General features: G+C 40.3%; 2 protein-coding genes across 3 annotated transcripts; one reads left to right on the top strand and one right to left on the bottom strand.

Moving 5' to 3' along the window:
- Window positions 1-1,124: 1,124 nt before the first annotated feature.
- On the bottom strand, window positions 1,125-2,685 carry zgc:162144 (RD3 domain-containing protein). The gene is made up of 2 exons (XM_056383628.1): window positions 2,310-2,685; window positions 1,125-1,502 (listed from the first exon to the last, which is right to left on the bottom strand). Exons 1-2 carry the CDS (start codon window positions 2,615-2,617, stop codon window positions 1,130-1,132), a joined length of 681 nt encoding a protein of 226 aa, XP_056239603.1. The 5' UTR covers window positions 2,618-2,685; the 3' UTR covers window positions 1,125-1,129.
- Window positions 2,686-8,390: 5,705 nt separating this feature from the next.
- Window positions 8,391-27,564, top strand: si:dkeyp-115e12.6 (centromere protein F). 2 transcript variants are annotated; one of them, XM_056383013.1, is made up of 17 exons: window positions 8,391-8,552; window positions 8,839-9,035; window positions 9,740-9,843; window positions 10,143-10,207; window positions 10,979-11,243; window positions 13,783-13,976; window positions 14,823-14,948; window positions 15,180-15,308; window positions 17,353-17,475; window positions 18,377-18,512; window positions 18,971-20,478; window positions 21,290-22,129; window positions 22,442-22,764; window positions 22,944-23,043; window positions 23,549-24,140; window positions 24,459-24,590; window positions 25,435-27,564. In XM_056383013.1, exons 1-16 carry the CDS (start codon window positions 8,391-8,393, stop codon window positions 24,575-24,577), a joined length of 4,983 nt encoding a protein of 1,660 aa, XP_056238988.1. In that variant the 3' UTR covers window positions 24,578-24,590; window positions 25,435-27,564. The 2 variants fall into 2 exon arrangements, with proteins under 2 accessions (XP_056238988.1, XP_056238989.1); XM_056383014.1 differs by having other exon boundaries at window positions 10,982-11,243.
- Window positions 27,565-27,635: the final 71 nt, after the last annotated feature.

Raw genomic sequence — 27,635 nt, forward strand, 5'->3', positions numbered from 1 at the left:
CAACGTTTTAATCACAGAAGTGACAAGAACATTGTATTTCATTGTACATTGTATTTCCCCAAATAAATTTTATATTCACAATAAAAAAAGATTACAGATGATTCTAGTTATTCCATGCTTGCAAGGATTTGCTTAATGGATACACTAGGAGAGCAGCCACTAACTGAGCTGAACTGTGGCTGCTGAATATCCAGACAAGTGGCCTGAGCTGAACTTCCTGTCATCTACTGACAGCTGTCCTGTTGGTTACACAATATGTTTTTAAAGGGACAGTTCATGAGATGTGTAATTGACTCATCAGGAACTGTTGTTCAGGGAGCATCATTCATTTGGTTTTAGAGATACCTGAAGCATGCGAAGGTTAGCCATTTTACTCAACACAGTACAGACTGAAATATCTGAAAAACTACTGGAGGGACGGCGGTGGAAGTTTGTCCAGACATCCTTGGTCCACAGACGATGAATCCTACGGACTTTTTCATCTAGTGCCACCATGAGGTTCACAGATTGTGTTTTTCAGTGAAATGTCTCCACAACATTTGGTTGTATTGTCATGATTAATTGTATTAACTTTGTTGAGCCTTTAACTTTTCATTTAGGACCATCATCAGGTCGAAATATGCCCAAATACCTGCAAAACTGATGGCATTCCCATCAGCCTCAGTTCTAAGTCGTGCTTAGCACTAATTAGCAAACATTAGCATGCTAATATGCTAAACTAATATGGTGAACATGGTAAACATTATACTTGCGAAACATAAGCATGTCAGCATTTTCACTGTAGCATGTTAGGATGATGCTAGCAGTGTGAAAGAGCAACTAGCATAGCTAAAGACTTCGACCCCTCAGCATAATAAAACAAAATGTTAACCTTTCTGCTTCAGACATCTTAAAACCAGAACAGTAGTGCTTTTGGGATGGACTGAAGACTTCAAGTTCATTAGCAAGTAGACAGGTTTCCTGAAGGGGAAGAAATCCTTTTAAATGAAAATCTTTCAAATCTATTCTGTCTCTTTTTTTCCCCTGAATCCTACCATCCCTCCATTCTTAACGTTTTCTGTTTTTCTTTCCTCCCCATATTTATGCTAGCCCTCCCTCCTTCCTCTCCCCTGACTCTCCCTCCTTTCTCTCACCCCTGGGCGCTTTGCTCCATTGGGGTAATCTCTGGCATGCTCTTGCTCCTTCCTTTCCTTGCCCTGGCCTTGATGGCTTCCTCTTCTCTTTCTCCATCATCTTCCTCGTCGGACCAATCTACCTGCTGCTGCAGATTCCCTCTGGAACCTCTCATGCTGCTGCCCTTGAAGAACTGCCCCGTGCGAAACTTTGAGCGGAAAGTAACGAAGGAGAGGCTCTTGCTGCGCTGCTGCTTCTCGATCACCGTGTCCTGGGTCTGAACATCTTCGTTTCCATTCTGCTCTTCCACACATTCGCGCAGTACAGAGCGAAACAGCCGAGGAACCTCATGAACCTCAGGCTCCATCTCAGACACCAGCCTTCTGAATCTACAGAAGGAGGAATAAGGAACAGTGAAGATGCAGACCAACCGATCTGGGTTAACAAGACAGGAACACAGTCTGAGGGCAGAGACAAACAGATGTAGTCATAAGAGGGGTGCCATCACAGTGCAGTGTTTTAAAGGCGTCCAGAATCTCTAGCTACGCCCTTGGTAGGATATGAAACCTGATTACACTAACGTGTACTGGAAGGTGGCTGAGACCAGATAGAACCAGTAAAAAAAATGAATAAATAAAAGTAAAATGAAACATAATTTAATGGGAAATTGTTTGCAGAAGTTAGAAGTCAACCATGAATTCAGTGACGACCCTTGACCCTTGCAAGGCTGCAACTAATAAATATTTTCATTATGGATTAATCGGCCAGTTACAACAAACAAGTTGTGAGCAGGATAGAACAGGTGTTTGAGCCGTATTTAGGCCTGTAACGTTTAAATGTCAGGCACGTAGTCTCCTAGAGAAAGAATTGGGTTATGAAATTATCAGCTTGCTCTCTGAGTTATAGTTAAGGATGTTACAGGGATTAGATTGAAACCCTGCAGCTCTCTTCCTGTATACCCATACCTGTATCTCATACTCTATTTCAACTTACCTGTCCTCTGTTTTAGTCTCTAACATTTTCTCTGTGGCTCTCCATCTTTTATATCTTTGCATTATCCTGCATCTCTCTGTTTCAGTCTGTTTTATACTCGCTCAATTGTAGTAACACTTATACCTCACTCTTCCTGCCAGTTTGTATCTAAAGTATGTCTGCCTCTCTGTATGCCTCCCTGTCTTTCTTGTTGTCTTCCTCACCTGACGATCGCAGGGCCACACTGTGCAGGAGGGATCTTGGCACAGAGGTCCTGCAGCTCCAGCAGGTCGTTGGGTGTCAGCTCGTAGGGTTGGGGGGTTGGGGTGTTGGCCAGCCAGCTATAGTCAGCTGTGGAGGATGAGCTGCGCCGGCGGCGCCGGCCCTCTGTTGCCCTCTCTAAACGGATGCGTTCAGTGCGTTTCACCATGGCCCCTAGCTCCAACATCAGAGTATTGGTTACCAACTCCTCAGTGGTGCGCTGGCCAGGCACTTTAGGCTCAAGAGAGAAAACAGCGGACCAAGGAAACATCTAGGAAAGGTAGAAAGGATTGATGGAGAGTTAGTTCATAGTTTAAGGTAGAAAAAAAAAGAAATTTCCCTTATAACTGGATGTGGCATTCATGACAGCAAACTTAAAGCAAGTTCATATTAGAGGTTTTACTATTTTAGAATTATAATGGAGGACAAAGACAAAGTAAAAGGTCATAGAAACATTTGAGACCATAAAAACACATAAACAGTCGGTCTGTAGAAGCATTTTTGTAAATTTTAGATGCACATAACTTAATCACAACTACTGCAAATGTGTAGAAAATGTAATATTTCATATTCTCAGACAGAAACCTCTGAAGTAACCTTCATGCCAGATCTATTTCATCAGTGTGAAGACTGTTAAAGTAAATGTGACTCATTATAGACTTAACAGTCCACATGTAAATGCAAACAGCTCATACCACTGGTCAATACAAATTTTTCTTCAGGAGATTATCACCTGTTATTGTCTTGCTCTAACCAGAACACACGTTTAATAATTGTCTTACCTTCATGAAACTGGATTTACAAAACTGAAGTGTATTCTTGTCTAACGTAAATCCACCTGTTGTCCAGTAAAGCCTCTTTTAGCAGCCAAATGAACACCAGGCCTCCATGGGCTTGTGGCATTCAAAAAGGATGAAGCTCCCCTGACTCCAGCTGGTGGTGCACAACTACCTGACTGCCTTGCTACCTTTGACGGTCCCTGGCAGACAGTGTGTGCACTTTTGTGAGGCTCATGTGGAGTGTGTGTGTGCGTTTGGGATTGAGAATAAATGTAATCCTGTATTAATAAAGAATGAGTGACGAGATGAGCTTACCTCATGACATGAGCATACACATGGGTGAGGAGTGTGTGTTTGTGTGTGTGACTGACAGAATTCATGTGAAGTATTTACATAATCGCATGCATGGCTTATTAAGCTATTTTCATTTCATCTTAACCACTTCTTTCTTTTGCATGTGTTTTCCAATTTCATCTCCTTTTTATGTGACTGTTAAAGCTGTAAAGAAGGTTTCAGCTTGAACACACAAGCAGGTTGGATTCTTCCTTGCTGAAAGGTACTTCAAACCACTTACACAGACAGATACTTAACTGCGCCATCATGAATTTTAACCAGTATACTTTCTGGTCAGGCTACTGCCATTATACCCAGCTCAGTCCTTGAAAATAACATACTAGAAGTCTGAAAAATGGTCTCCCAGTCAAACTGTTCTGGCCAAGTATTACAGTAAGATTGCATAACCACTTATGTAATCTCTCGTTCTCACACTTATAAACTCTCAAGTGTTAGCAGTGTTTCTCACTAGCATGCATATAGTATTGTATGTAAAGTAAATGCAGGCTAGTTCCTGGGTTTCCACACCACTCAGCACTGAGCCACCAAATCCCAGATTACATTCAAATCCAGAGCCTACCTGGAAGAATGACTGGTTGTAATGACTATTATAATCTAATTACAGTTGTCTACAGTGGATGCTGTTATTGCTGTAACTTAACCGGAATAGCTATGTATTACTGTAACTTTTGAACCAGTGATTGACTTAAGTTTATTTGATTAAAAAAGACTTCAACTCTACATGGCTGTAGCCACAATCACCAGGGATAAAACACAAAAAAAGTATACTTTCATTGTTGCCCTCCAGCATCCGACAAACAACAAAACACTAGTCAAACGCACATTCACACAGTGGCAGAGCGGCTAAGATTACATGTTCCAAGCTTTACTCAAAGTATAAATCAGGCTACAAAGGGCTGAGACGCCATCTTTTCAAGGCTATTTTAAGATCTTCTCTGATTTAATCAACTTTAGACTTGTACGAAGATTTATTCCTGGTACTGCTGCACAATATATAATGTTTTACCCATCAAACTGTTAAAATGGAGGCAAATAGGTAAATTTACTTTTTATGCTTTTGCTTTGCAGACCATGATTATTAATACAAAGTATAATTAACAATTAAATTATAGTGTATTTATTATTAATTATGTTATCATATTTGATGCTAATACTCAAGAGGGAATCAGAATCTCCTCTGCACTGTCACTCAGTGGATTAACCGGCAGATCAGGTCACCCAGATACAGCATGGACAGGCAGCTAAAGGAGGTTATTATAAGAAAAGTAGATTAATAACTATCTGTTCACCAGTCAGTAAAAGCTGTATCTTGCTTAAATCCATTATTTATGTTGTTAGACCCAGTGATATGCAAGGTGTAATGATAATGGTGTTCAAGATGAGAAAACTACAAATGTGAAATGTATTGCTATGTTGTTTTCATACACCGTATTCCTATTGCCGAATGTGTTTCTGTCAGTATCACTTGAGTTTATCCCTAGGAAATGGGTTTGGTATGGCCAATCAAATTCTTCTTGATAGCTCCAAAAACTCTTGTCAAAATCAAAATCTACTCAAAGTTTTCAAATATTAATACCAGAAAAGCAAAATACATCAAATAAATAACACAATAGGAGCAGCATAACTAATAATAATAGTAAATAATAATAGAATGTACACAAATATATTTAACAGGAATTTTTCAAAAGAGCTGCAACTTTTCATAGTTTTGACATTTTTCGAAAAGACTTAATTGAAACGAAATACCTCTTCAGCTCATTATTAAAACAAGGAAGGACCTTTTGTATTATGTATGTAAAATGTATGTATGCCTATATGAAATCTATAAAAAATATTAATTTAAAAAATTGAAGACATTTATTTGAATAAAGTTGAGTACATTAGACCAGAATTTGTCAGCAGGCTATGAGCCCAAAACAGATGCAGGGGCGTTTCAACACTGGTTTCACAGCAGGTGTCACCATACCTTTTGTATTTAAGAAGAACTGATTCTGTTGTGTAGAACTTATGGACCAGTCTAAAATTGGCATGTCTCTCTCTACCACTTGAAGGGCAAAGTCCTGACTCTCCTCCAAGAAATATTTTCCACGACACCATCCCAGGTATTATAACAATATCATGTTGAAAAGGAGCTCCAGTCTACTTGTTGTTGTTGCAAGGGAAAGCTGAAAAAACAGAGTTTAACCACAGCAGTTTCACAACAAGAATGAAGTGACAAAAGGAAAATGAAAAATGAATGACAACTCTAGAGGGGATGGCACAAGCTGCAAGAAATTCTGAATAATTATACATTTGACCATTTGGTTTAAGCAGCTGGTCAGTCGATAGAAAATTATTCTGAAACCAATAAATAAAGACTCTTGTTATTGTGTGGATGTTCCAAATGAACCTTGTGTTTGAAGACGAGAGGCCAAGAGAACATTTGCCTATGAAAGTCAATGAAGCTATAGACAAACAGTATATGAGGTGAGGAGTTGTCGCTAGAGGTCATCAGAGGTTCACGCCGCCGCGAGGACTTTAGCTCCCGCCCCGCCTCGTGTCACAGCAACTCTGGTTCGGCTCGTCAGCTGCACTAGACGCGCGGCATCTTGTGTCAGATATGAAAAAACTGTCAGTTAACGTCAGTTGTTACGTCGGTTCTGTTCAAAGCGACTTCGTTGTTAGTGAAGACCTGGGCACTGGTGTTGCTTTAGACAAGCGGTATCAGAGCACCGTCACCGCTGCCTGTGGGAGCCTGCCCGGCGGCTGGCGGCTCTTTGTAACTCCCTCAGACTGAAGGGTAAGTAGCTTTAAGTGCGGGGTTAGCTTGTAGCATCATGGCTAGGTTAGTTGTCAGTCACTGGCCGCTGATGGACCAAAACACTAACAACCGACAGAAAAGTGTGTGTCCGATGGTCGGGCTACGGTTCTTGTTCACTCACTGACACTGTTCATGGAGGACGCTAAACTGACATTCAACTTTTTGTTCTCTGAAAGTTGAGTTGTCTTTTGTTGTTTTTGAACCTCGTGATCAGACATTGGTTCAGCACAGGCCAGCGTCCAACCTCTGGATCTCTGCCTCCTCCGTCCACATCTACCAACCCTGCTCTTAACTACTTCATCCTGCTCTTAACGTTTATAAGAAGGAACTTTTAGTTTCCTTAGTTTGATTGAAGGTGAGGGAAGTTAATGGCCATAATACCAGAGCCAGTGTGGTAAACATAACGCAGTATAGAAAGACTTATGTAATGTCATTAATAAAACTAGTAAGGCTGCAACTAATACAGCTAATATTTTCATCACTTACTTTAACTTTATTTCAGAAACATAGGTCCATACCAGTAAAAAAAACCCAAAGTATTTACACACACAAATGTATATGTGTATCAGAAACAATTAGAGCAAAATCAATTAATCAATCAGAAGTACAATAATCAGCAACTATTTAAGAACTGATAAATCGCATCATTTTGTGGGGGTTAAGGGCTTAAGGACTGGGGCACTTGTTGATGACAGAAAATTAATTGGCAACAGTTTTGGAATTTATTTATTTAAGTCAGTTCTCCAGGGAAAAATGCCATATGATCCAGTCCATGCTTCTCACTAATGTGAGGATGTACTGCTTTTCTCTTTGTTACAACATTGTAAATTAAATAGGTGAAAGTTTTGGACTGTTACTTGGACAACATAACCAATTTCAATATGTCACCTTGGGCTCTGGAAAATTGTGACAGGGATTTTTTTTCACATTAAATTATAGCTTGATGAATAATGAAAATCATCAATAGATTAGTAAGTGAAAACAACAGTTTATTGCAACCCTAAATCAAACCGAATACTTCTTTTTAACCAGAATTTTGTTCTCATTAATGCAAGGCTTACCACATCAGCCTAATGAAATCACACACACAGTTGAAAGAAGTCCCTCCACCAAACTGTTATTGTATTGTCTTTTTAGCAACTCAGAGTGTTTTATGAGGTGTGTATTTCACTAATACATCATCAGACTAGTTGAGTATTTCTTCCATTCTTGTTTGCAGCTGCAGGTAAACACAGCGACACAAGCTGTGAGCTATGACAGAAACTGTCTTACTGGAGTTATGGTGTTAATAGCCTTGAGGCTGGAATGCATGTCAAAACCAAGTCCAGAATTAACCTTACATGATTGGTCAGGCTTTCAGGCAGGCTTTTCTTCATTCCACCACTCTCACTTTTAACACTACTTATGTGTGTGTGTATATATGCATTGTTTTCCTATATATATACACAGTGTTGGCAAATGCAGTATTTGTAGATTTTTGTTCAAAACTGATGTTTTGAACAAAAATATTATGTTTTATGTGAAACCTGAACTGTTATTGCAGAAGTCTGAGAGAGAAAGGATTCATTTTCAACTTGAAGTGCTGTTGGAACATTGCAGGCACTCTGTGTTGGAAAACACTGAGTCACAGCTGCCCAGTGGTGACAACCAGCGTCTCTCTGAGGGATCAAAGCCTTAGCAACATAACATATTCAAGACAGGACACAGCCAGAGGCACAGATGATTGAAACATGTTTAGATACATGTGGTATGGATTGGATCCTCTGTCACAACCTACCTGCACCTTATTTAACAGGCCTATACCTCCTCTTTGTTTCAGACTGTGTGTGTTACTGGTTTCTTCATTCCAGCTAGTGTCTCCCATGGCTGATTCTGGATCTGTCGAGCAGGAATAGGACAGGTCAGCTGGCACATTGTCTTGTGGATGCCAAACAAAATCATCTATCCCCAGTTCTCAGAACCTGAGTGGCCTTTTAGAATAGAAAGGAAACGCTTTCTCTGGAGTGTCTTATAATGCAGGAAAACTAAAAATCCTGAAGTAGAAATCAGCTTGTATTTGAGTTTTTGTGCTCATGTCATTTTTCCACCCTGTCAGGCCCAAGCAGAGAGAGATGAGTTGGGCAGAGGAAGACTGGACGGTGGGACTGTCAGGACGGGTCTTGCAAAAGGTGAAGGAGCTGCAGGTCCATCAAGACCGACTGTCAAGAGAGAACAAGCAAAAACAACTGCAGCTGGACAACATCCAAACTAGCCTCGAAAAACAGACTGTAAAGGTACAAGCAGACATGTTTGTTTATGGCTATCACTCATACGGTGCTGTTCTCCACAAAATTGATCAGTATGACAAGTAACTATATAACATATCATGAGTACATAGAGTATCAACTTTTAAAAAGCAGTCAAAAAAGGTTACACATGAGTTGTATAAATAATTGATAACATGTATAATTTTGCCATTCTCATAGTCAGGCATCTCTAGCGGGATTTGTATTTTCAGTTTTTGTAAATCTAACATTCTTACCTTTCCCTCTCCTCTTTCTCCTCCCGTCACCTGACTAGTATGAGGAGGTGCGTGGGGAGCTCCAGTCTGCACAGAGAGAGCTCCAGAGTGTTCGCGAGGAGTCCAAGGCGGGAGTGATCGCCAGGGAGCGCTTGTCCCAGGAGTTTCAGACCAAGCAGGCCCAAGTATGTTCTTTAGAGGGTCAGCTAGATGCTTCTCGCACTCTCAACAACAAACTCAACCAGGAAGTCAAAAGGTTAGTGCTATCATCTTGGACATTGAGCTTCTTTGTCTGTTTTTGATGTGACTGGTGTGTTGGTTGTCTTTTTTTATGGGGACAACAGACTTTTGTACCTAAAATGAGAACACAATTATTATTAATCTAGTACAATTACCCTTGTGGATATTTGTAGCAGATGATAGTGAAAGAACAGAATCTTAAAGCTATGTACAGCATTAAAAATAAGAGGATAGAGAATTCATTTTCTGCCTTGTTTTACACATGTGGAAAGCTATTTAAACTCTCCGGAAGAGGGAAATTGATTACATGTTAGTTGATGATTGAGGATGTCCAGTACATCGAAAGCTATTGTAGCAATTCAGTGAAAGCAACAGATTGGCATCAGTGGTATGAAACTGAGATTAGTTCACACTTAATGTAAAAAAAATTGTTTAAACTGAGGCTTTTATGTGCAGAACGACATTGATCGATGCCAATAAAAATGCCCCATTGTATTCTTTCCTGGTACTTTGCCTACTTGTGAGTTTTGTTTGATTTTTAGTTGGCAGGAAACCAAAATTGAAATCATTCTTGTTCTTGAATAAAGCTTACTGTTGCCATATTATAAGATAAATCATTCATCTGTTTCACTGGACCGTTGTTGTTTCTTCCTGAACTTTCTCTGTGTCCCTGCCCACACTCGACTCTCTCTCTCCGTTTCTCCTCCATCTCTCTGGCAGGTTGGAAGCAGAGCTGGAGAAGCTGCAGAACAGCAGTAGGTCAGCAGATACAACTCTGTTTTCTACTCCCTGCTGGAATTCAATCTCTCCCTGGGAACAAAATGGTACAGTCCTGTAACTTTATGACTCCTATGTGTATTCTCTCTGATGGTTTTGTCACTATCTTGTCATTTGGAAAATTTAATGGAAAACCACTAGCCTCCGAAGTGAACCAAGAGGCTGTAAATAAACTCCCCCAGCCCCTATCCTTTCCAAACCATTCACCCTCTGGGGACTGTTGTATTTCTGTTTGCTCTCTTGTCAGTAAACCACTCAAGTTATTCGCTGCTGTTGTTTCTGTTCAGCTTTGGTGATTGGTTTTAGGTTGTAAGTCCAATCCATATGCTGTGTTTTTGGCCTGTAGGGAGCAGAAAGGAGGAGAGGCCGGGACAGCGAGATGAAGGACAGAGCCGGGCCCTTAACATCCGAGTAAGTACCAGCTTCTGCATAGGGTAGTTCAAGACAATGTTGGTTTAAGCTTAAAGTCCTCTTTAAGCTTAAACCTAACTTCATGTCAGACTGAACATCCTTTCTTATTTTACTTACTTCTTTGCTTACTAATTAATTAGAATTGGTGGCTTCTTGTTTAACAGAAAGGAACAAATTCTTCAGCCAGCCAGGTCAAAAGATGAAGCTGACATTAGAGGATCAAATGTGACAGTCAGATTCTTGGCTGTCAGACTATGGGAAATCACACAGTTGTTGCGAGTAACTGTTACTTGATCAAACTAGTGTCTGTCAAGCTGAGCCAATGACCAGTATCTCAGGAAAAATTCATGTCAGAAAATTGCAACACATCTGGCTTTTCACTGCAGACAGACAGAACTCTAACTGCATAATTTTAAAAGACTCATGAATCCTGGACTGTTTGTTCACAGGTAAGAAAGAAATAAGAAAGTGTAGCTATTGTTGCAGTTTACCTTTATTCTTCACACCTGATCTGTGACTTTTCTCTCAGCTCCCACACGCTTCTTCCCATATTCAGACAAAAGTGTAATTATCACAGATAATTTCTACTCCACTCGTCATGATAGTTCCTAAGTATCATGAATACAACAGGAAAGAGTTATTCTTCATTAAAAGAGCTTGAGTCCTGTTGTTTGTAAATTCAGGTTAAATGTTCTGTCTGGTTTGACACCCTGTTCAAGCTCACGCCCTCCTTTTGCTCTTTATCTAATTCTTCTTGTCTCCTCCTCTCAGCAGCGGCTCCAGTTCTCAGATGTGCCCACAGATTCGTTGCCACGACAACAGCACAAGAGCACACCCCACCGCCACCCGTCTGACCAATCTGAGTCCTTCTCCACTCCCTTGGCTGCGTTTCCGTGGGAACGGGATGACACGAGGCCAGCAGGCAGGAGACATTCCCCATCCTCTCCCCAGACATCCAGCACTGATGTCATCAATCAAGGCCAGTCAGAGCTGGGGATTTGTGGGAAGGAGAAGGACCACAGGACCGTGACAGACAGTGAGTCTGGATGTCAAATGATCACCTTGGTTACATGGCACAACTGGATTTCGTCTATTTGCACTTTGAAAATATTCACACATACAGCTCAGTCTGGCACGCTGTCTCTTAAAGCAGGTTTAGTGAAGTTTGCTGGGTAACAGTATTAAGTTAGACCGGGACCCAGCATGAACTGAAGACAAGTGCTTGGTTTTACTCCGTCCTGTTGAGAGCACAATTCGGCAATTAATCAATTTTGATTTTGATTGACTTCTTCTATATTCAGTTAATTGTTTATGTCATTTTTAAGCAAAGATGTCAAACATTTGATAGTTGCAGGTTGCAAATTTGCTGCTTTGCTTGGCATTACATTACAGTAAATGCAATATTTTTGGTTTTTGGAGTCTTGGTTGAACGAAACAAGATTGTTTTTTGTTTTGTCTATGATTTCAGACCGAATGATTCATTGAGAAATTAATCTGCAGATTAATTGATAATGAAAATAATTACTACTTGCAGCTCTAGTTATATTTTTAACCCAGTAATCCTGTGTTTTTTTTTTTGTTTTTTTTTTGAGACAGGCAGCATATTTTATAATTTGGCCTTTAATTTTAGAGGTTTATAACAGCTCTGATACAGGGTTTTAGAGCTGTCAATAAAAGCTCTGTCATGAAAAAAAGGTTAGAAAAATGTTTTCAGTTGCTGAAACACAGACAACATTGTTGACCAACCATATATCAATAGGAAGGGTGTTCCTGAGCCCGGGGGCCGCAGCCGCAAAAGCTGCATCATAGCTGGTTTTGAATTTTGACTGAGAGATGACCAGCAAGCTCTGGTCAGAATGAATTAATGCTGATTATTGCTCATTAGCCAGGGTCTGATTTTGGTAGTCTTGAAATGATGAGGCTGTTGTTATTTTATATTTTGACTACTGTCAACAAATCTCATGAAAAGAGGAAAACCAATAATGGGTTGGTCTCTCAGTACTTACACCTCACTACCCGTCTTTGTTTCTCAGTCCTGAGGCTATTTTTTCGCTGCTGAAGACAAAAATCTTTAAAAATTAGTCACAAATGTATAGTTTCCTTTTTAAGAAATGCTCAGTAATTTCCAAAAACAGCTAATTGGTAACTCAACTGCACTTGTTGGTTGCTAAATTAACTAAAAACTACAGTTCCCATTTTAATGTTCAGCACTTCTTAGTAGGATCAATTAATTGTTTGTTTTGGGCTTTTTATTGGTATTTGCTGAATAAAGATATAATATGATTATTCTTGAACCTTTTAAAAATGGCTCAGATTTTCATATTTACATTATTCAGCAGTTTTAGATTGGCTGGTGTGTAGTTGTTATTGTGATCTTTGGCCAAAAATAATGATGAAATGTTTTCCATTTTGGTTTGGTTTTCAGCTCTAGTGAGACTACCTCAGCAAAGTAAAGCAATGTGATCATCCTGAATCTCATGTACTTTGCGTAACCTCAACAACACTTGTTACATAAGAGGCTGGCTCAGCCGGAGACTCCTCTGCCTGCTCCTGGGCCAGCTTCATGATGTAGAGTGGCTCTTAGTACACTTTATGGTTGTGATATAACACTCCTCTTTCTCTCAGCTCCACTCAATGCATGTGTGTTTGCTCAGAGGAGGAAGGGGACAGTTCATTGTGAAATAATAAATGCTTTTTTTAGCTGCTGGGACAAGGAGGGGGAGGGACAGTGTATTGTTTATTTTAGGTGTGGTTTTCTTTCTGTTTTTTTTTTTTTTTTTTTTTCTATGCTGCTCTCTACTATAATCATTTAATGTTCCAGGATTTTATTCAGATTTTCTTATTAGTGGGGTTGTATGGTAAAGGTAGAAATAGTAGAAAACAACAGTATGTTCTTTTTAAATTGTTAATACAACAAATTATGGTTACAGTTATATCTGATTATGATAGATATAACTGTATGTGTGTGTGTGTGTGTGTGTATATATATATATAATATTTTTACCATCAATTATAAAACTTTATATATAAAGTTTTATAATTGATGGTAAATAATATTTTAGTATATGCTTTAGTAGCAGATGCTTTCATTGTGGTGCAGCTCTTCAGTTAAAAAGTTGAACAGTGCAAAAGTAAAAAGATGGGAAAATTATACATATTGGACAGACAGAAAATTGATTTCATCCCTGACTTTGGAAATCAGCAGCCTGACATCCACAGGACTGGTGGAAGTGAGTCATACAGAGTGTGAGAGCAGCTGTGGTTGTCAGTGAGCCAGTCTGTATGGATTGACCTCATTTTTGAAGACCCCAACTGTGTGTTGCTGTTGTGTCCCTGACCGTCGGTGTTCATTTGTAAGAAATCAAGAATTTGCTGATAAAATCAATACTCATTCGGGGGGGGGGGGGGGATGATAGTTGAAAATATGTTTTCCAAGTCATCTGATGGTTTCAAACTGCGTTTTTTATATTTTATGTTTCATTTTGTTTTTTCAAAATTAAGAGATGTTTGGGAAAGATTTTTTTCCTGAGACCTTATTAACCAGTATGTCTCTCTGTGTCTTGTCCATACACCAGAATCTTTATCAGAAATGCAGAGTCGTGTGTCTTGTCTGGAGGAGGAGCTGTCTGTGAAGGCTGGGACATTGAAGTCGATTCAGAATGAAATGGTGCAAAGCAAGAAGGAGCTCACTGCCAGGGATCTCAGCCTGCAGAGAGCTCGCGACGAGCTTAGCCTGGCACACACACGCATGACCCAGGAGAGTGAACGGGTAAAAACATACACTTCAACTGCTACTGATACTGCTGGTGGCACTACTACTACTACTACTGAAAACAAATGTGTTGCATACCAGTGCGAATTTTCAAAATTTCCCTGAAGCTCTGCTGTTTTGTCAAAATATGGGTGTTGGCCTCATTTGTCAAAACATTTCTCTTTGACAAACATGTTGGGAATATTTTGCTTGTTACACAATCTGTTATTATCAGGAACTTTGAAAATGTTGAGCACTTATTCTGTTCTGTGCTGTAAAACCTCCAGCTGATGTTTTGTGAAATCCAACCATTTGGCAAACAATGTACAATGCTGAGGATAGACTGGGAGAGGCTGCCATTTCTCCCATTGTCTTGTTTGTTAGTAGCTACACAGCTCTCAAAATGTTAATGCTTTTTCTAATGTTGGAATATCAAATGCAGAACCTCAATCAACACACATTACAAAACAAAGTGAAAACAATAAAACAAATGTGTTAAAACACAAAAAAGGCGATAAAACAGGTTTAAGTGACTTATATATACAAAGAAACAAACATCCCCACAAATTTGACCATTTACATGTACACTTTAGAATAATTGAATATGTGACTAATTGCTGCACGGTAATTGCAATATCTTTAGCAGGGTACACTTGCTAAGCCAATGATGGTAACGAAGATCATTCATTCAGACCTTTATTTATACAGGGAAGGCCATTGAGAGCAAGCTCTCTTTTTCAAGGATGCCCTGAAACAAAATATACAATACAAGAAACAATAATCCAAATATATAAACATAATACTGACACCTGAAGTCTTATTGTCAGTTTTAAAGGGAGTGTGTTGTGTGTGTTTGTGTGGCAGGCATCAGGAGCTGAGCAAAGGCTGAAGCAGTTACAAGAGGAGCTAAAGTGTCAGAGGCAAAATGCAGAGAGCAGCCGACTGCAACACCAACAGCGCGCTAAGGAGCTGGAGAAACAACATCAGAGGGTAAGACAGAGACAGATGGATGGAGAAGCAACTAAAGGAAGAGAGAGAAAGTAAAATTTCCACATTACAGTTGAATTATAGTGACTCACATTTAGTTGTGTGTGTGTGTGTGTGTGTGTGTGTGTGTGTGTGTGTGTGTGTGTGTGTGTGTGTGTGTGTGTGTGTGTGTGTGTGTGTGTGTATATGTGTGTGTATATGTGTGTGTGTGTGTGTGTGTGGCCTCGCCTCTAGGACTTGACAGAGCTTCAGAAGGAGAGGCACTGTCTGGAGAAGCAGCATCAGCAGGAGGTGAATAAGCTCAACCAGGAGCTCCAGCAGGCCAGGGCGCTCCACAATGCCCTGCAGGCCCAGGCTGACAAGGTACACAGTTTTGCACATAATCGTACACGTGAACAAGGCGAATAATCCCTCTGATATGCATTTTCATACAAATACATTTGCCCAGCCTTTAAATAAGATTTTATCAACAGTGGAAACTGAGGACCAAAGTTATAGTGTGTACATATACTGTTTCTTCAGCTATTTCCTGTTTCTCTTTTCCTGCTTTCTCTGTTGCTATCCCCTCTCCTCTCTCCTCTCTTTCTCCTGGGACTTGTACTATTTGTACCAAAGGTCAATAAACTTATCTCACTACTTCTCCCACGCTTGCTTCTTGTCCTTGTTGTTTTCTCCCATTCTCTGTTTCACTCTCTTGCTCTCTTGTTTCTTTTTTCTTTTTTTTCCTCCCCACCCGTGTCCTCTCCGCTTCGTCCTCCCCTCCCCTCGGTTTCTCTCCAGTGGACAGGTTGAGCAGCGAAGGTAATGACAGTGTGACTGCGTTTGACGGTGCAGAATGCTTTGGTTATGGGAGCATGAAATAATCTCATAACTTGTAACTTGTGTGTGAGAAACAGTCCAAGTTCTCATGGAGAGAGGCGTGAAGGCATGGCTGCGGGATGAGGGTGAAGAGGGAGGGAATATTTGTGTGAAGGTCTGTATTTGAGGCAAGATGCATGAATGCAGAGAAGAAAGTGTGTTTGTGGTTTAAGACATAGTGTTGTCATTTTTTCCCCCCTTTTTATTTGGATTTGTTTTACATGAAGGAATGCTGTGGTGTTTATTTTTATCAACAGAAAAGTGATACAGATTTTAGTCTTAGCACAGGGGAGAGCCTCTTAACAAGTACAAAAAAAAATGCCTGCACTTTTAGGCATGGTGTAAAAATTCAATGACCTTTTATTCTACCCACAATGCCTCTTAAAACCTTACTGTAAGCCCTTTGTAAACCACACAGATGCTATCTCGTTATATCTGATAAGGTGACAGGGAGTAAACACAACAGAGATACAGTGTGTGTTGAATCAAATCACATACAGCTGCTGATAGTGCACATTTCATGTGACTCAAATGACCAATTTACACTGCCTTTTGTGGAATAGGTGCGTACAGTTTCAGTCATGGGTAACCCATAGAATCTCAATAACTTTATAGACTCTCTTTTAAGTATTTCAATGCAGTAGATGGACTAGCATTGTGAACAGGAGATCATTACAGCCATGAGGAGACATTTGAATAAAATCTTCCAAAAAACTGATCTGCTGATTTGATTGGCAGGTAGATATAATTTATGAGGATTGTTGCAGTGTTGCATTTACACAGCCCCTGCTTCTTCTCTCAATAATAATGAACTACTTCCGGAAAAAAGTAGTAAGTTACACTGTTTATGACATTAACATTTAATTTCTTAGATTTCTAAATGAATTGTTCTGGGCTTACTTAGAATGATGGGGTCAATAAATATTATAGAACAAACTCCAAACTAGTGACAGAGGTTGTTTCACTTATGACCATCACAAACACGTTCTCTTTATGTTTATAGTAAGAAATTTCCACCATGAGCTTTTTTTATCAGCTTGTTCACTGGTTCATACACTGTACTGTTTATGTTGCTATTTCCAACAATGATGTGAAGGTAGCATGACAGTAACAACTAATTTGTTGGATTAGTAATTGTAATGTGAGCACTAAAATTGGAACAGCAGCATTGTACACTAATTCACAGTAATGCTACCAGCGTACTGCTCGTGTGCACAATGACATGAAATAACGTGCAGAATTTTATATGAGCACTGATGGGAAGCCGATCAGCTTGTTAAGTCTTCATTAGTTTCCCCGGAGAGGTAGAAAAATACATCAGACGCAGCTTATGCTCGGTATTGATCACTGATTGCTCTCCTGCTTCCTGTTCCCTTCGCTGGTCCTGATTCCTACGCCTACAACAACAGCCATCCAGTCTTTTATTTCTTCTTTGTTGTTTTTACCCCCTAACTTGATCTTTTTTCTCGTATCCCTTGTCTTTGTCATTGTCTTTGATTTCATTTTCCCTGTTTTCTAGCAGCTGCTGAGTCATAATATCCTCTATCAGTTGTCTCTACAGAAACAAGCATTGGACAAAGAGTTGGACACGCTGAAAGAGAAACTGAAGTGGACGGAGAAACAGCTGCAGGATAGCCAGAAGAAAGAAGCACAGACACAAGTCAAACTGACGGTAATGCACACATACATGCTAGTGGTGGTCCTGAGTCTTGTGCGTCAATTATTCATTGGCTGAGCAGTGGGTATGTAAGGAACTCTGTAAATTTTTAAAAAACATCTCAATGTTCCATATGTCAGTCTAATTAATTATGAATCATGCATTTAATAAAGGTGTAGCATTGGGGGAAATTTCACAGAGCCAAAAAAGATGCGGTGCCTGATATTGCCTGATGAAATATTGAATCTTTATGGTAAACTGCTGAAATTGCACATAAGGAAAACTGGTGTCCTTATGCATTAGAAAGCTTTTGCTAAAGCTTTGCATTAAAATACCAGACCAAATTTTAATACAGCCACACTGCAGAGGAAGTTTAACACTCCAGAGTTGTTTGTTTGTGGAAGCTAATTACATGTATACCAGCTTTCAACATCGATACTAATGCTGCCTTTATCTGTGGCTTATTTGTATATGGTTTATTGCTATTGTGACGCTATTCTCTATGTAGCTCTACATGCATACGTTCTTAATCAGTCATTCCTTATCTGGAAGTCCTGCTGTGCAAATACAAATATTGCAGGTGCAACTAATAAAAAGGCACTGCTGGCAGAGGTGGTATACTTTCCTTATCTAGTTATTAATGGCCAAGTTTTAAAATGTGAGAAATTAAAGATGTCTTATCTGGAAGAAACACTCACAAGAAGATGTAGATGTTTTAAAGTCAACACACAAACCTTCCTGTATAACATTTACTATCTGCACGACATTTAAGAGGCCAATGTATATTGATAAGTTTCAGCTGAGAGCTGATCTGTCCAACGTATCTGAACCTTTTGTACAACCTTTTTCAATCCTTACGGTGGAGAATTTGAATGTGTTTAAATCACCTCATTTGTATTTTTTACCCTCGTATTAGGAGGCAGTGCGCGAGGCGGAGGGTGTGGCACTGAGTCTGGAGCAGAGCAGGAAGAGGGAGCAAGGTCTAGAAGAAGAGGGGAGGAGACTGGCAGAGGAGAAAGCCGACGCCCTGCGTCTCCTCAAAGAAATACAGGGTGAGGAGCGAGATGTGGGAGAGACGACAAATCCATCAGTCATGGAATCTATACTGATAATAATTATGTTAGTTTGATATGTTATCGAACTAGACATCAGGTAGAGAGACTTTCTTTTTTCTCTCTTCTCCCCCCACAAGGGAGTTTAGTACAGAAAAAATAAGTCATTAAGACTCATCCACTTACATAATCAATGTCCAAGTGCTTGACATTCATGTATGCTCTACAGTATTTGCTGTGTTAATTCCCTTTTAATGTAGAAGCCCCGTGCTGCCACCTGCTGGTCAATGATATATCATTTTCTGTAATCAATTCCAGTAATGTTGGTGTTCATTCAAAAAAAAAAAAAAAAGACAGATAAACTCTTTATTTACTGCTTTTCATCCAGGTTATTATTTCTCGGTTCTTGTGTGGTCTCTTACAACTCACTATTTGTATCTCTTTCATTTTAACTCCAGAGCAAAAAGCTGCACCAGCACCCCCTCTACAACCCGTGCAGTTTTGCCCTGTTGGCCAGAGTTTCTCCCCTCAGCCTTCTTACACTCTTCATCCTCGACCGTCAGCTCACACCAAGAGGCCCACCGCTACCACCCGAGCAGAGCAGAAGAAGGAAGAGGAAGAGGGCGTGGATGAAAGGAGGGCAGAGATTACAGCATCTTACCCTTCTGACAGAGAGCCAGGAGAAGGCATTGACTCTGAACACATCACTGTCCTTATCTCCACAGAGTCTGAGAGTTTACAAAGGGGAGGACACAGAAGAAAAAGAAACGAGGAAGAGAACAAGAGCAGAAATGAGGAGATAGAGTGTGATAGCTCTGGGATGAAGAAGCACTCCACATTTGATCATGTACCCTCAAGTTCCTCTCATTCTACTACTGATGTTCTCAGCAACACCTCTATGGACGAAACGACACCTTCGCTCAAGCCCAAGCAGGGCAAAGCCTCCGAAGACCTCCAGAGGGAGAATGCCATGCTGCGTTCAGAGATAAAAGATGTGCGTGAAGAACTCCAGAAACGACTGGAGGACCTTGAAGCCCAACGACGGGCTGAGGCAGAAGCCAGGACCCGGCTCAAACAGCTCAGCCGCAAACATGCCAGCCAGGCTGTGGAGAAGGAGGAACAAGACAAGGAATGGAGAGCAGAGCTGGAGAGTGAGAGGGCTGAGACAGAGAGGTTGAGGAAGGCCATGGCTGCTTTGGAGACAGAGATGAAGAGCAGAAGGGAGTTAGGAGAAAAGAAGGAGAGACAGGAGCAGGAGGAGGAGAAAAACAAAGTGCTACAAGACAGAGAGAGTGAAATGATAGAGCTCAATATCCAGATGAAGAAACAGCTATCAGAGGTGAAAGCCCAGTTGGCTTTAGAACGAGAGGAGAGAAAGAGAGAGGAAGAGGAGAGGAACCAAATAATGAACACAGACATAGATGTAAAGAAGGAGCTGAGCACAAAACTGGCAGAACTTGAAGCTGAATTGGAAGAATTAAAGCGCAACAGAAAAGAAGACTCACTGGAAGAGGAGAAACTCTCAGTTGCCAACAGTCCGCTGACATACCTGACTCTCCATGATGATGAGCTCAACTCCAACATTGTTCACTGTGGCAACAAACTCCTCCATTCTCCAGAGCAGCACCTCCTCTTCTGCCAGTCCACCAACCAACTCAACATGCTTGTTTCTCAGGCGACAGAAAATCTTATTCAAGAAGGTCAAACAGTGATAGATCCTGAACGTTCACCTCTGCTAGATGAGGGGCGAACAGGTCAAGTGGCCTCTGACCTGGAAGACACCAGACAAAACTGTATGGGAGAGTCTTCTCTGTCAGACCAGCAAGAAGCTCTTTCTGACCTCCAGAAATGTGAGTCTGCCCCCTCAGGTTGGGCAAAAGAGGTGGAGCGTCTGCAGGAGGAGAAAGAAAAGGAGACAGAACGTGCTAAGCAGTACCAGGTTAAACTAGAGGCCCTGCAGAGCCAGGTAAATAATAGTGGATATACATTGATATATGAAGTTTGTCCAGCCCTGGTAAAACAATTTATATTTATAAGATGCAAAGAAAACAATTTTACATATTGAATCATAAGTAATTGGTTCACAAAGAGGTAATTATAGCCAAATATAAAATGTCTAGATGATGTATAGATGATCCCCGGTTCTATAACACCTAGAAACTGCACACGTGTAACTGCATGTCGGTCACTGTATTTATGTCACTGCTTATTCTGTATGTCACTTATTGACCATGATACTTTGGTTTTGATAGAAGAGTGGTATTGGGATGCAGGAAAACATTATATATTTAGGCATTATTAAATAGATATCACTGATTAAAAGGGATTTATTTACATATTGTTCAAAAAGCCGATAGCTGATGGAATGGAAATTTGTGCCTATTCTAATGAGGTAAACCCACTGTTCTGATGAAAGCACTTTCAACTCTTTTTGTAAACAGCACTAGGTGTCCAGTAAGTTGACATGAGCTTTCTGCGGGGCTCTGACTTGATATAAGTGGCAAAGATCATTTAAATTTCGTTCCCAATATCTCCTAGTACACTTTTTGTTTTTAGACTGAGATTACCATATCGGCAGATAATGGCAGACGCGAGAATTGACTAAATAAAGCAAGTATGTAACTCATTGAACACTGAAAGTTTCCATAGGAACTGCCATCTTTGCTCTGTGGTGTGTAGCTTTTCTTAAAACACAGTCAAGTACAGGGTGTAGTGGTTTATTGCATGTTTTTTCTCTCTTCAGCTTTTTTTTTTTAAATCTTTTTTTTTCTTCTCAGGTGACACGTCAGACACAGCAGCTAACCATGGCCTTTGAGAAGCAGAGTCAGCACATCTCAGGCCTTCTAGCTGAGCTACAGGAGAAGGAGAGTGCCCTCCTCAGCCAGGGAGAGGAACTGCAGCGATGCAAACAAGAGCTGGATGCATTCAAGGCTGAAAAAGAGGTCAAAGAGAGAGATGAGAAGTTGGCGGACACCATACAGCTCCATCCGAAGGTGGAAAAGGACTGCGCTGTCACCTTTCACACTACAACCTCACTGGCAGTCGGTGACTCTACTGCACAGAGAGATGCAGATCAACCAAAGACTGTGACATTTGATGCTGAAACACCAACACCTGTTGGCAGTGAAGAAGACAGTGAAGCACTATTGTTAGGGGAACAGCGTCCAGGCTCTGTAGACTCAAACAAGACTGACAGTAACCATGACTCCGCTTGTGTAATGGAAGACGTTGAGTGCGTTCAAGATGGAGCAACAGAAGACGTGGTTGTAGAACTGCTCGCTCTGCAACAGGAGAATCGGCTGCTGAAACAAAAAATGGTAGGCTTCACCGTCTCAGACACCAGCAGCCTGGCATTACAGACTGTAAGTGAAAACCAAGAAGATCAATTCAAGCAAAGCCAAAACGCAGGAGATGCTGTTGTGTTCTGCTTGACGGAGCAGAGGCCACCTAGTGAGCAGAATGACATCACCGCTGAGGGCCAGGAGTCGCTACTGCAGAATGAGAGGAGAAGGAGGGAAGATGAAGGAGGAGATTTAAAAAGGGAAGATAAAAGGACAAGGGATGAAGAAGAGCTGGATGAAGTATCTCAGCTTCATGTCAACCACCTAGAGGAACAGGTAGTGACCATGTGCTACATCTTACTATCACAGCAGTGATGTGATATGTCTTATTGAAGAAGAGAGACAAAAATATGTTGCTAAGTTAGTCAGATAGGCAGGAAAATTAAATTTATGATTTAGTTTACAATGTAGATGTTTATAATCTTTGCTAGGAAATTTAAATGTAATCGATCTACAGTATATTAAATCATTTATGAAAAACATTAATCCATTTTCTTTTCAACTGAATGTTGAGACATTCCAAGTTATCTGAATTACTTTACTTTACTATTTTTATTCAGTCCACCCTGTCTTTTCTGTCCTGTCCAGGTGGTGGCACTGCAGAAGAAGGTTCGGGCTCTCTCTGAGAAGACCCAGCAGCAAGCTGAGGAGCTTGTACTGTGGAGACTGGCCTCCCAACCAACTCCAACATTTGACCCGTTGCTTCCCAACAAAGATAACCAGGACAGGAGCTCTGCTGTCAGACAATCCCACTCAAACCAGGAGCAGACTGATGAGATGACCCACAGCCAGGGTCTGTCGCCCACACAGGGTATTCAGGAGAGCCCTGGTAATGTAACAGTCATCAGAGAAGATGAGGTACTCCTCTCCTCCTCTTCCAACAAGCTGCAGGGCCGCCTGTTATTCTCCAGGTAACACACTCTTACAGAAGCAATGCAAAATGTGGCAGTAACATACATTTGAGTGTTAAATGCGTGTATTTAAGGTGATTATGTATATTTGTACTGTTTAATGTATGTCTATATAAAGGCTTCTGTTGTCTTCCTGTGTGTATGCTTGGAATAAACATTTTTTCTTGTTTTACCACAAGACTGCAGCACAGCAACCTTCCTGAACCAAAGAGTTTCCACTCCTCTAAAAAGACTGCAGCACTTCAGGAATACAATCAGGACACTGCCAAGATCGACAAGGTGATTTTTTTTTTTTTAAAACTATCACTCACTTACATACCAGACCATTATGCATCTGTGGCTCTTTATAACAAATAAATGCAGTCCATTTAAAAGGTGTGAGGACTGAATTTGTTTTTCCAGTGACATGATTTACTGTTTAATTTAATCACTGCACAGCAGGGCAGCTGAATCTGTCTACAGGGAAGCATGCAGTTCAGCATGTGGAAAGTTTCCAATAATAAATGAATAATGACTGAATATGTATTTATATAGAGCTTTTGCTACTTTCCTACAGTGAATTCCAAATTAGAAAGTTGTAAATCTTTCCCAATGATTAGGAAATTAAGCTCCAGTAAAATAAAGTGTCATATGTTTTTAGAATTCAAAGCACCTGTTTGTCCTCAGTGCTTGTCTTTAGGTGGGAAAAATGCTACAGTTTTCAGTTTAGACTTACAGTTATATGCATAAATTTTTGTCTACATGTTGGATTAACAGGCCTGCTGTGTTTTGTGTCTTGATGCAGGAATCTGAAAAAGAAAACCAGGAGATCATCGTATTACAATGGTCAGATACCTGTCCAACACATCACAAAGAAAAGAGAGACAATGAACTCATCCAAATGTCATCAGAGAAAACGGGTCAACAACACGTTACCAAAGATCTCCATAAAGTCTCAGGGCTAAATAAGACCAAAACAACAGAGTGTCACCCAGGGAATCCTGAAGCCAAACCCAACGCTTCCAGAGCAACTAATGAAATAAACACCAATGATTCTTCAGGCAGCGCTGTTAGGACAGAAATGAAAAGTGTCTGCAGTCAAACAGAGGAGATATTTTATTCTCGCAGTGCTCCAACGGCATCTGAGCTCCACTGCGCTTACACACAAACGGAGGAAGAAGTGGATGAAGATATAGTGGACTCCCCTCCTGTCTCCCCTGTCCCACTATTGGAAGGAGCAGAGTCAGCAGACAAAATCTTGTTTTCAGGTTCCTTCCCCATCCCTGCTGACCCAGCCCGTCTGGCTGAAAGAATCCGCCGTAACAGGACGCAGCTGTCAGCCGCCTTTGACGACACAGAGTATGAACCTTACGGACTGCCGGAAGTTGTCATGAAAGGTAACTATTAGCTGAAAAACTGAAACAGTCAGTTGGCAAAAAAACAAAAATAAGCAATATGACATATTTCCATTTATGTTCCCAGGCACTGCATGATACTATGACAAACTTCACAGTTCAAGTTCTTACCAGACAAACAAATGACAAAAAACTGACTTTCTGACCCTGTAATGTACAGAAAACAGAAGTTCCTTCTGCCTGTGATCTTTTCTCTCTGTCTCCTCTCTTTATTTATTTTTGTGCTTTGACACTTAGTCCTTCATCTACTGTCCCTTAATCCTCTTATTCATTCCTTCTCCCCCTCTTTCCGTCCTGCAGGTTTTGCCGACATCCCAAGTGGTGCCTCATGTCCTTACATTGTGAGAAGAGGTTTGTTAGGGACAACTGTCGTATCTGCTCCTCAGAAAGACCTGAGACAGGAGGAGGAGACGGATTAAAACGCAGCTACAGGTAACCTCCAGAGCCCACCGAGAAAATTGACGTAGACTTTAAGTAAATTACATGTCCCAAGAACTGAGAAATTCAGCACAAGCACATTAAGTTATAATAAGTAGCTTAACTGTACATATATTTTCTGAATAGGTTTTTATATTTTAAGACGACAGTATCATGGTGTTAAAGGTCCTGACAGGACACATTTTACAAATGATATTATTTAGACTAAAAGTGTTGACTCATACAAATAAATGAAAGTAAGTGTTTAGCTTTGAACTTCACCATATTTGAACCTAAACAGAGAGCGCACTGGAGATGAATAACTTCTGCCCACAGATTGTTTTATGTGTTGTTGTGTTCAGTTTACTGTTTTATCCTCTTTATCATTGATAATATTAGGGTTATATAAGGTAATACGGATATAGATGATGTGTTAAAATGTGTCTCCTTAGGAGACTTTAAAACAATCTCAGAACTTTATAAATCATTAATTTTACAAACTTTGTTATGTAATTCATTTGGCTTCTGAAGCAAATCATCTGGTTCAGCTGTTAAATAAAAGTGATGGTTTCTTGCCTCCAGTGGAGTGATCTGACTTTATGGACAAACCTGTTGTTATTCTGTATTTTTGTTGTTGTCAACAAATCACATTAAAACACCAAAACCAACAGTGTGGATTTATTGACAATACAGAAAATTAAGAATACCACCACACTTTTAAAAAATATAGTCTCAAAATTACTGTGTTACTTTGCTGAATTGTTATTGGAAGATTGTTCCTTTTTTTTTTATTTGGTTAAGATTTTGGCTCTATTAAAGACAAAGATAATCTTACTAATTACATGCTGGTTGTTTACAGGTCTGGTGGGACTGAACTGAACAGAACTGATCACTGTGGCAGATCCACAGGGACACTCCAGTCACCAGCAACCTGAAGCAGCTCAGACCTTCAAACCAACACAGGATCAGTTAAAAAAGTGCTGTAGTCACCCACGGACCTCTATACACATGTGTTCAGGTAAAGGGTCCTGCGCTGGCAGAATAAACACCTCCACTGTGGATCTAAAATGTCTTAATGGTCACTAGTTTATTCTCTAATTGCTGTGTGGAGACTTTGCTATCCATCATGATTCAGTGACTTTACACCCACCTGAATATTTAGGTGCAGAGGTGGTGATTTTAGTGATGTTTCTTGATGTTTCTTGAAGTTAACGACCACTGTTCCAAAGGGACTGTTTAGTTTTTAGTAACTTATGGGTCTAACCTCAGCCTTCTTTGAATGAAACAGTGCCTACTTGACCTTTTTCTAAATAAGCACTTGTCTAGATAAGTTTGACTTGTTGTCAAAAGGAGTGACGCCAAGACAGGCCTGTTGTGAAAATGTGATGTATATTTCTTTCATTTTAATTCTTGAGGTGGCTTATTTATGGACACTTGAATGTGTGTTATTAGAGGACAACTGTTTACAAAAAATGTGTGAAACCTTAGTGGACGAGCGTGTGAGACTTTAGCTGTGAATATGAACATGTGTGTTCTCATCTTGATGTTACTGTTTGTATACCCGTGTGTGTGTGTGTGGGGGAGACAGAGAGAGAGAGAGGGCCGAGCACGTCTATGACTCAGTCTAACTTCCATTGGTTTCCGCTCCATGTATGGTGATACACACTGCGCTCCCTCTCTCGTCCCTTTGCTGCTTTGCTTCTCTGTCTTACACTAACGAGTGCTCATTAGTCATTAGCTCTGTGATGAACTTACCACGAACTAAACATGCATTTACTTTATTTTATTAGCAGAGCATGAGATGAATTCTGTTGGTTTCTTATATTTAATCAGATATAATTTATTTGATTGATTGACCATTTTTGGTAGATTTTGTTTCTTGCACATTTGTTACTGTGCCAGAGACAACAGTAGGACACATGTATGTACACTGTAGATTTTGTAGATGAGTTTGGAGTTCATGTACAGTTTGTATTATGCCCTATATCAGAGGATAATGACCACTCTGCTTGCCTTTAACGTTTGACTGGTTAGTGAAAGGATAGGTTCACATTGTTCCAAGTTCTAGTCAATAGTTCTAGTTCTACCATACTCACATGCCCATAGGTATGTTGAAAGGGCTACTGGTTGTTGTAATTGCCTCTCCAGTCTCCTGGCTGCAAAGAGATCACTTTCTAAAGTTGTTTTGGTGTCAGAGAGAGGGGACAAAATCCAGTCTTCGTTCTGTATAGAAACACACTCTAAACTTTAGTCGCTCATTTGAAACTTCAACAGTCTGAGTTCAGGCCTGGTCACACCAGAAAGTGGTACAGTGACTGATCTGCATGTCTGCAAGATATTTGGTTTGGAAGTTTGGTGACGTAATGACTATACTGGCCAGTATATTAGTCACAACAGCTCCTGGATTTTCTCTATTTTCCCTACTGTTCTGTTTATTTGACATTTTCTTCACCCTTGTACACCATTTTGTGGACAGGAGGAACAATTAAAACAACCATTTTTTCTTTTAATATACGTAATAGCACATGTGCATTGTTTTAAGGATTACTTACAAAAATGCGACCCTATCCATTAAAACCTTGTTGTGCTGTCTTTAAGTGATATTTGAGATTATTTAATATGAAGGTTTGTAGACACGTATGTGTTAAAAGTGTGGAGTGTTTTTTTTTTTTTAAAAAGAGTTGTTCCTTTCTGTTCTTGGCTTGTGATCTCGGTTCAGAACAGAGTGGACTGTTACTACCATGACTCGATGCCATTGCCATGTTGACACATACACGAACACACACACGCACGCACACACACACACACACCCTCCCTTTCAGCTGCCTTCATATCTCTGGGATCTGTAGTTTTTTGGCAGTGAGGTGGGAAGGTCAGACTTTGGGCAGGGAAGCTCACTGTATATCTTGTTGCCTTGTTTTGGACACTTTGATGTGAATGTATCTGAGTTATTTTTGCGGCTAGAATAAAAGGCTTGCTTTTAATTTAACTGTTGTCTCTCTTTGGATTAATTTATCTTTGAGCACCTTTGAGTCAATAAGTCAAGCTGTGTTCTTTGTA

The sequence above is a fragment of the Seriola aureovittata genome, chromosome 8 (assembly GCF_021018895.1).
Source record: "Seriola aureovittata isolate HTS-2021-v1 ecotype China chromosome 8, ASM2101889v1, whole genome shotgun sequence".
NCBI classification, from domain to species: domain Eukaryota; kingdom Metazoa; phylum Chordata; class Actinopteri; order Carangiformes; family Carangidae; genus Seriola; species Seriola aureovittata.

Coding starts and splice junctions, on each gene's coding strand:
- zgc:162144 (XM_056383628.1), bottom strand. CDS start 2,617: ATGTTTCCTTGGTCCGCTGTTTTCTCTCTTGAGCCTAAAGTGCCTGGC. Junction 1,503..2,309: donor TGTGGCCCTGCGATCGTCAG/GTGAGGAAGACA, acceptor CTCCTTCTGTAG/ATTCAGAAGGCTGGTGTCTG.
- si:dkeyp-115e12.6 (XM_056383013.1), top strand. CDS start 8,391: ATGAGTTGGGCAGAGGAAGACTGGACGGTGGGACTGTCAGGACGGGTC. Junction 8,553..8,838: donor TCGAAAAACAGACTGTAAAG/GTACAAGCAGAC, acceptor TCACCTGACTAG/TATGAGGAGGTGCGTGGGGA. Junction 13,977..14,822: donor TGACCCAGGAGAGTGAACGG/GTAAAAACATAC, acceptor TTTGTGTGGCAG/GCATCAGGAGCTGAGCAAAG.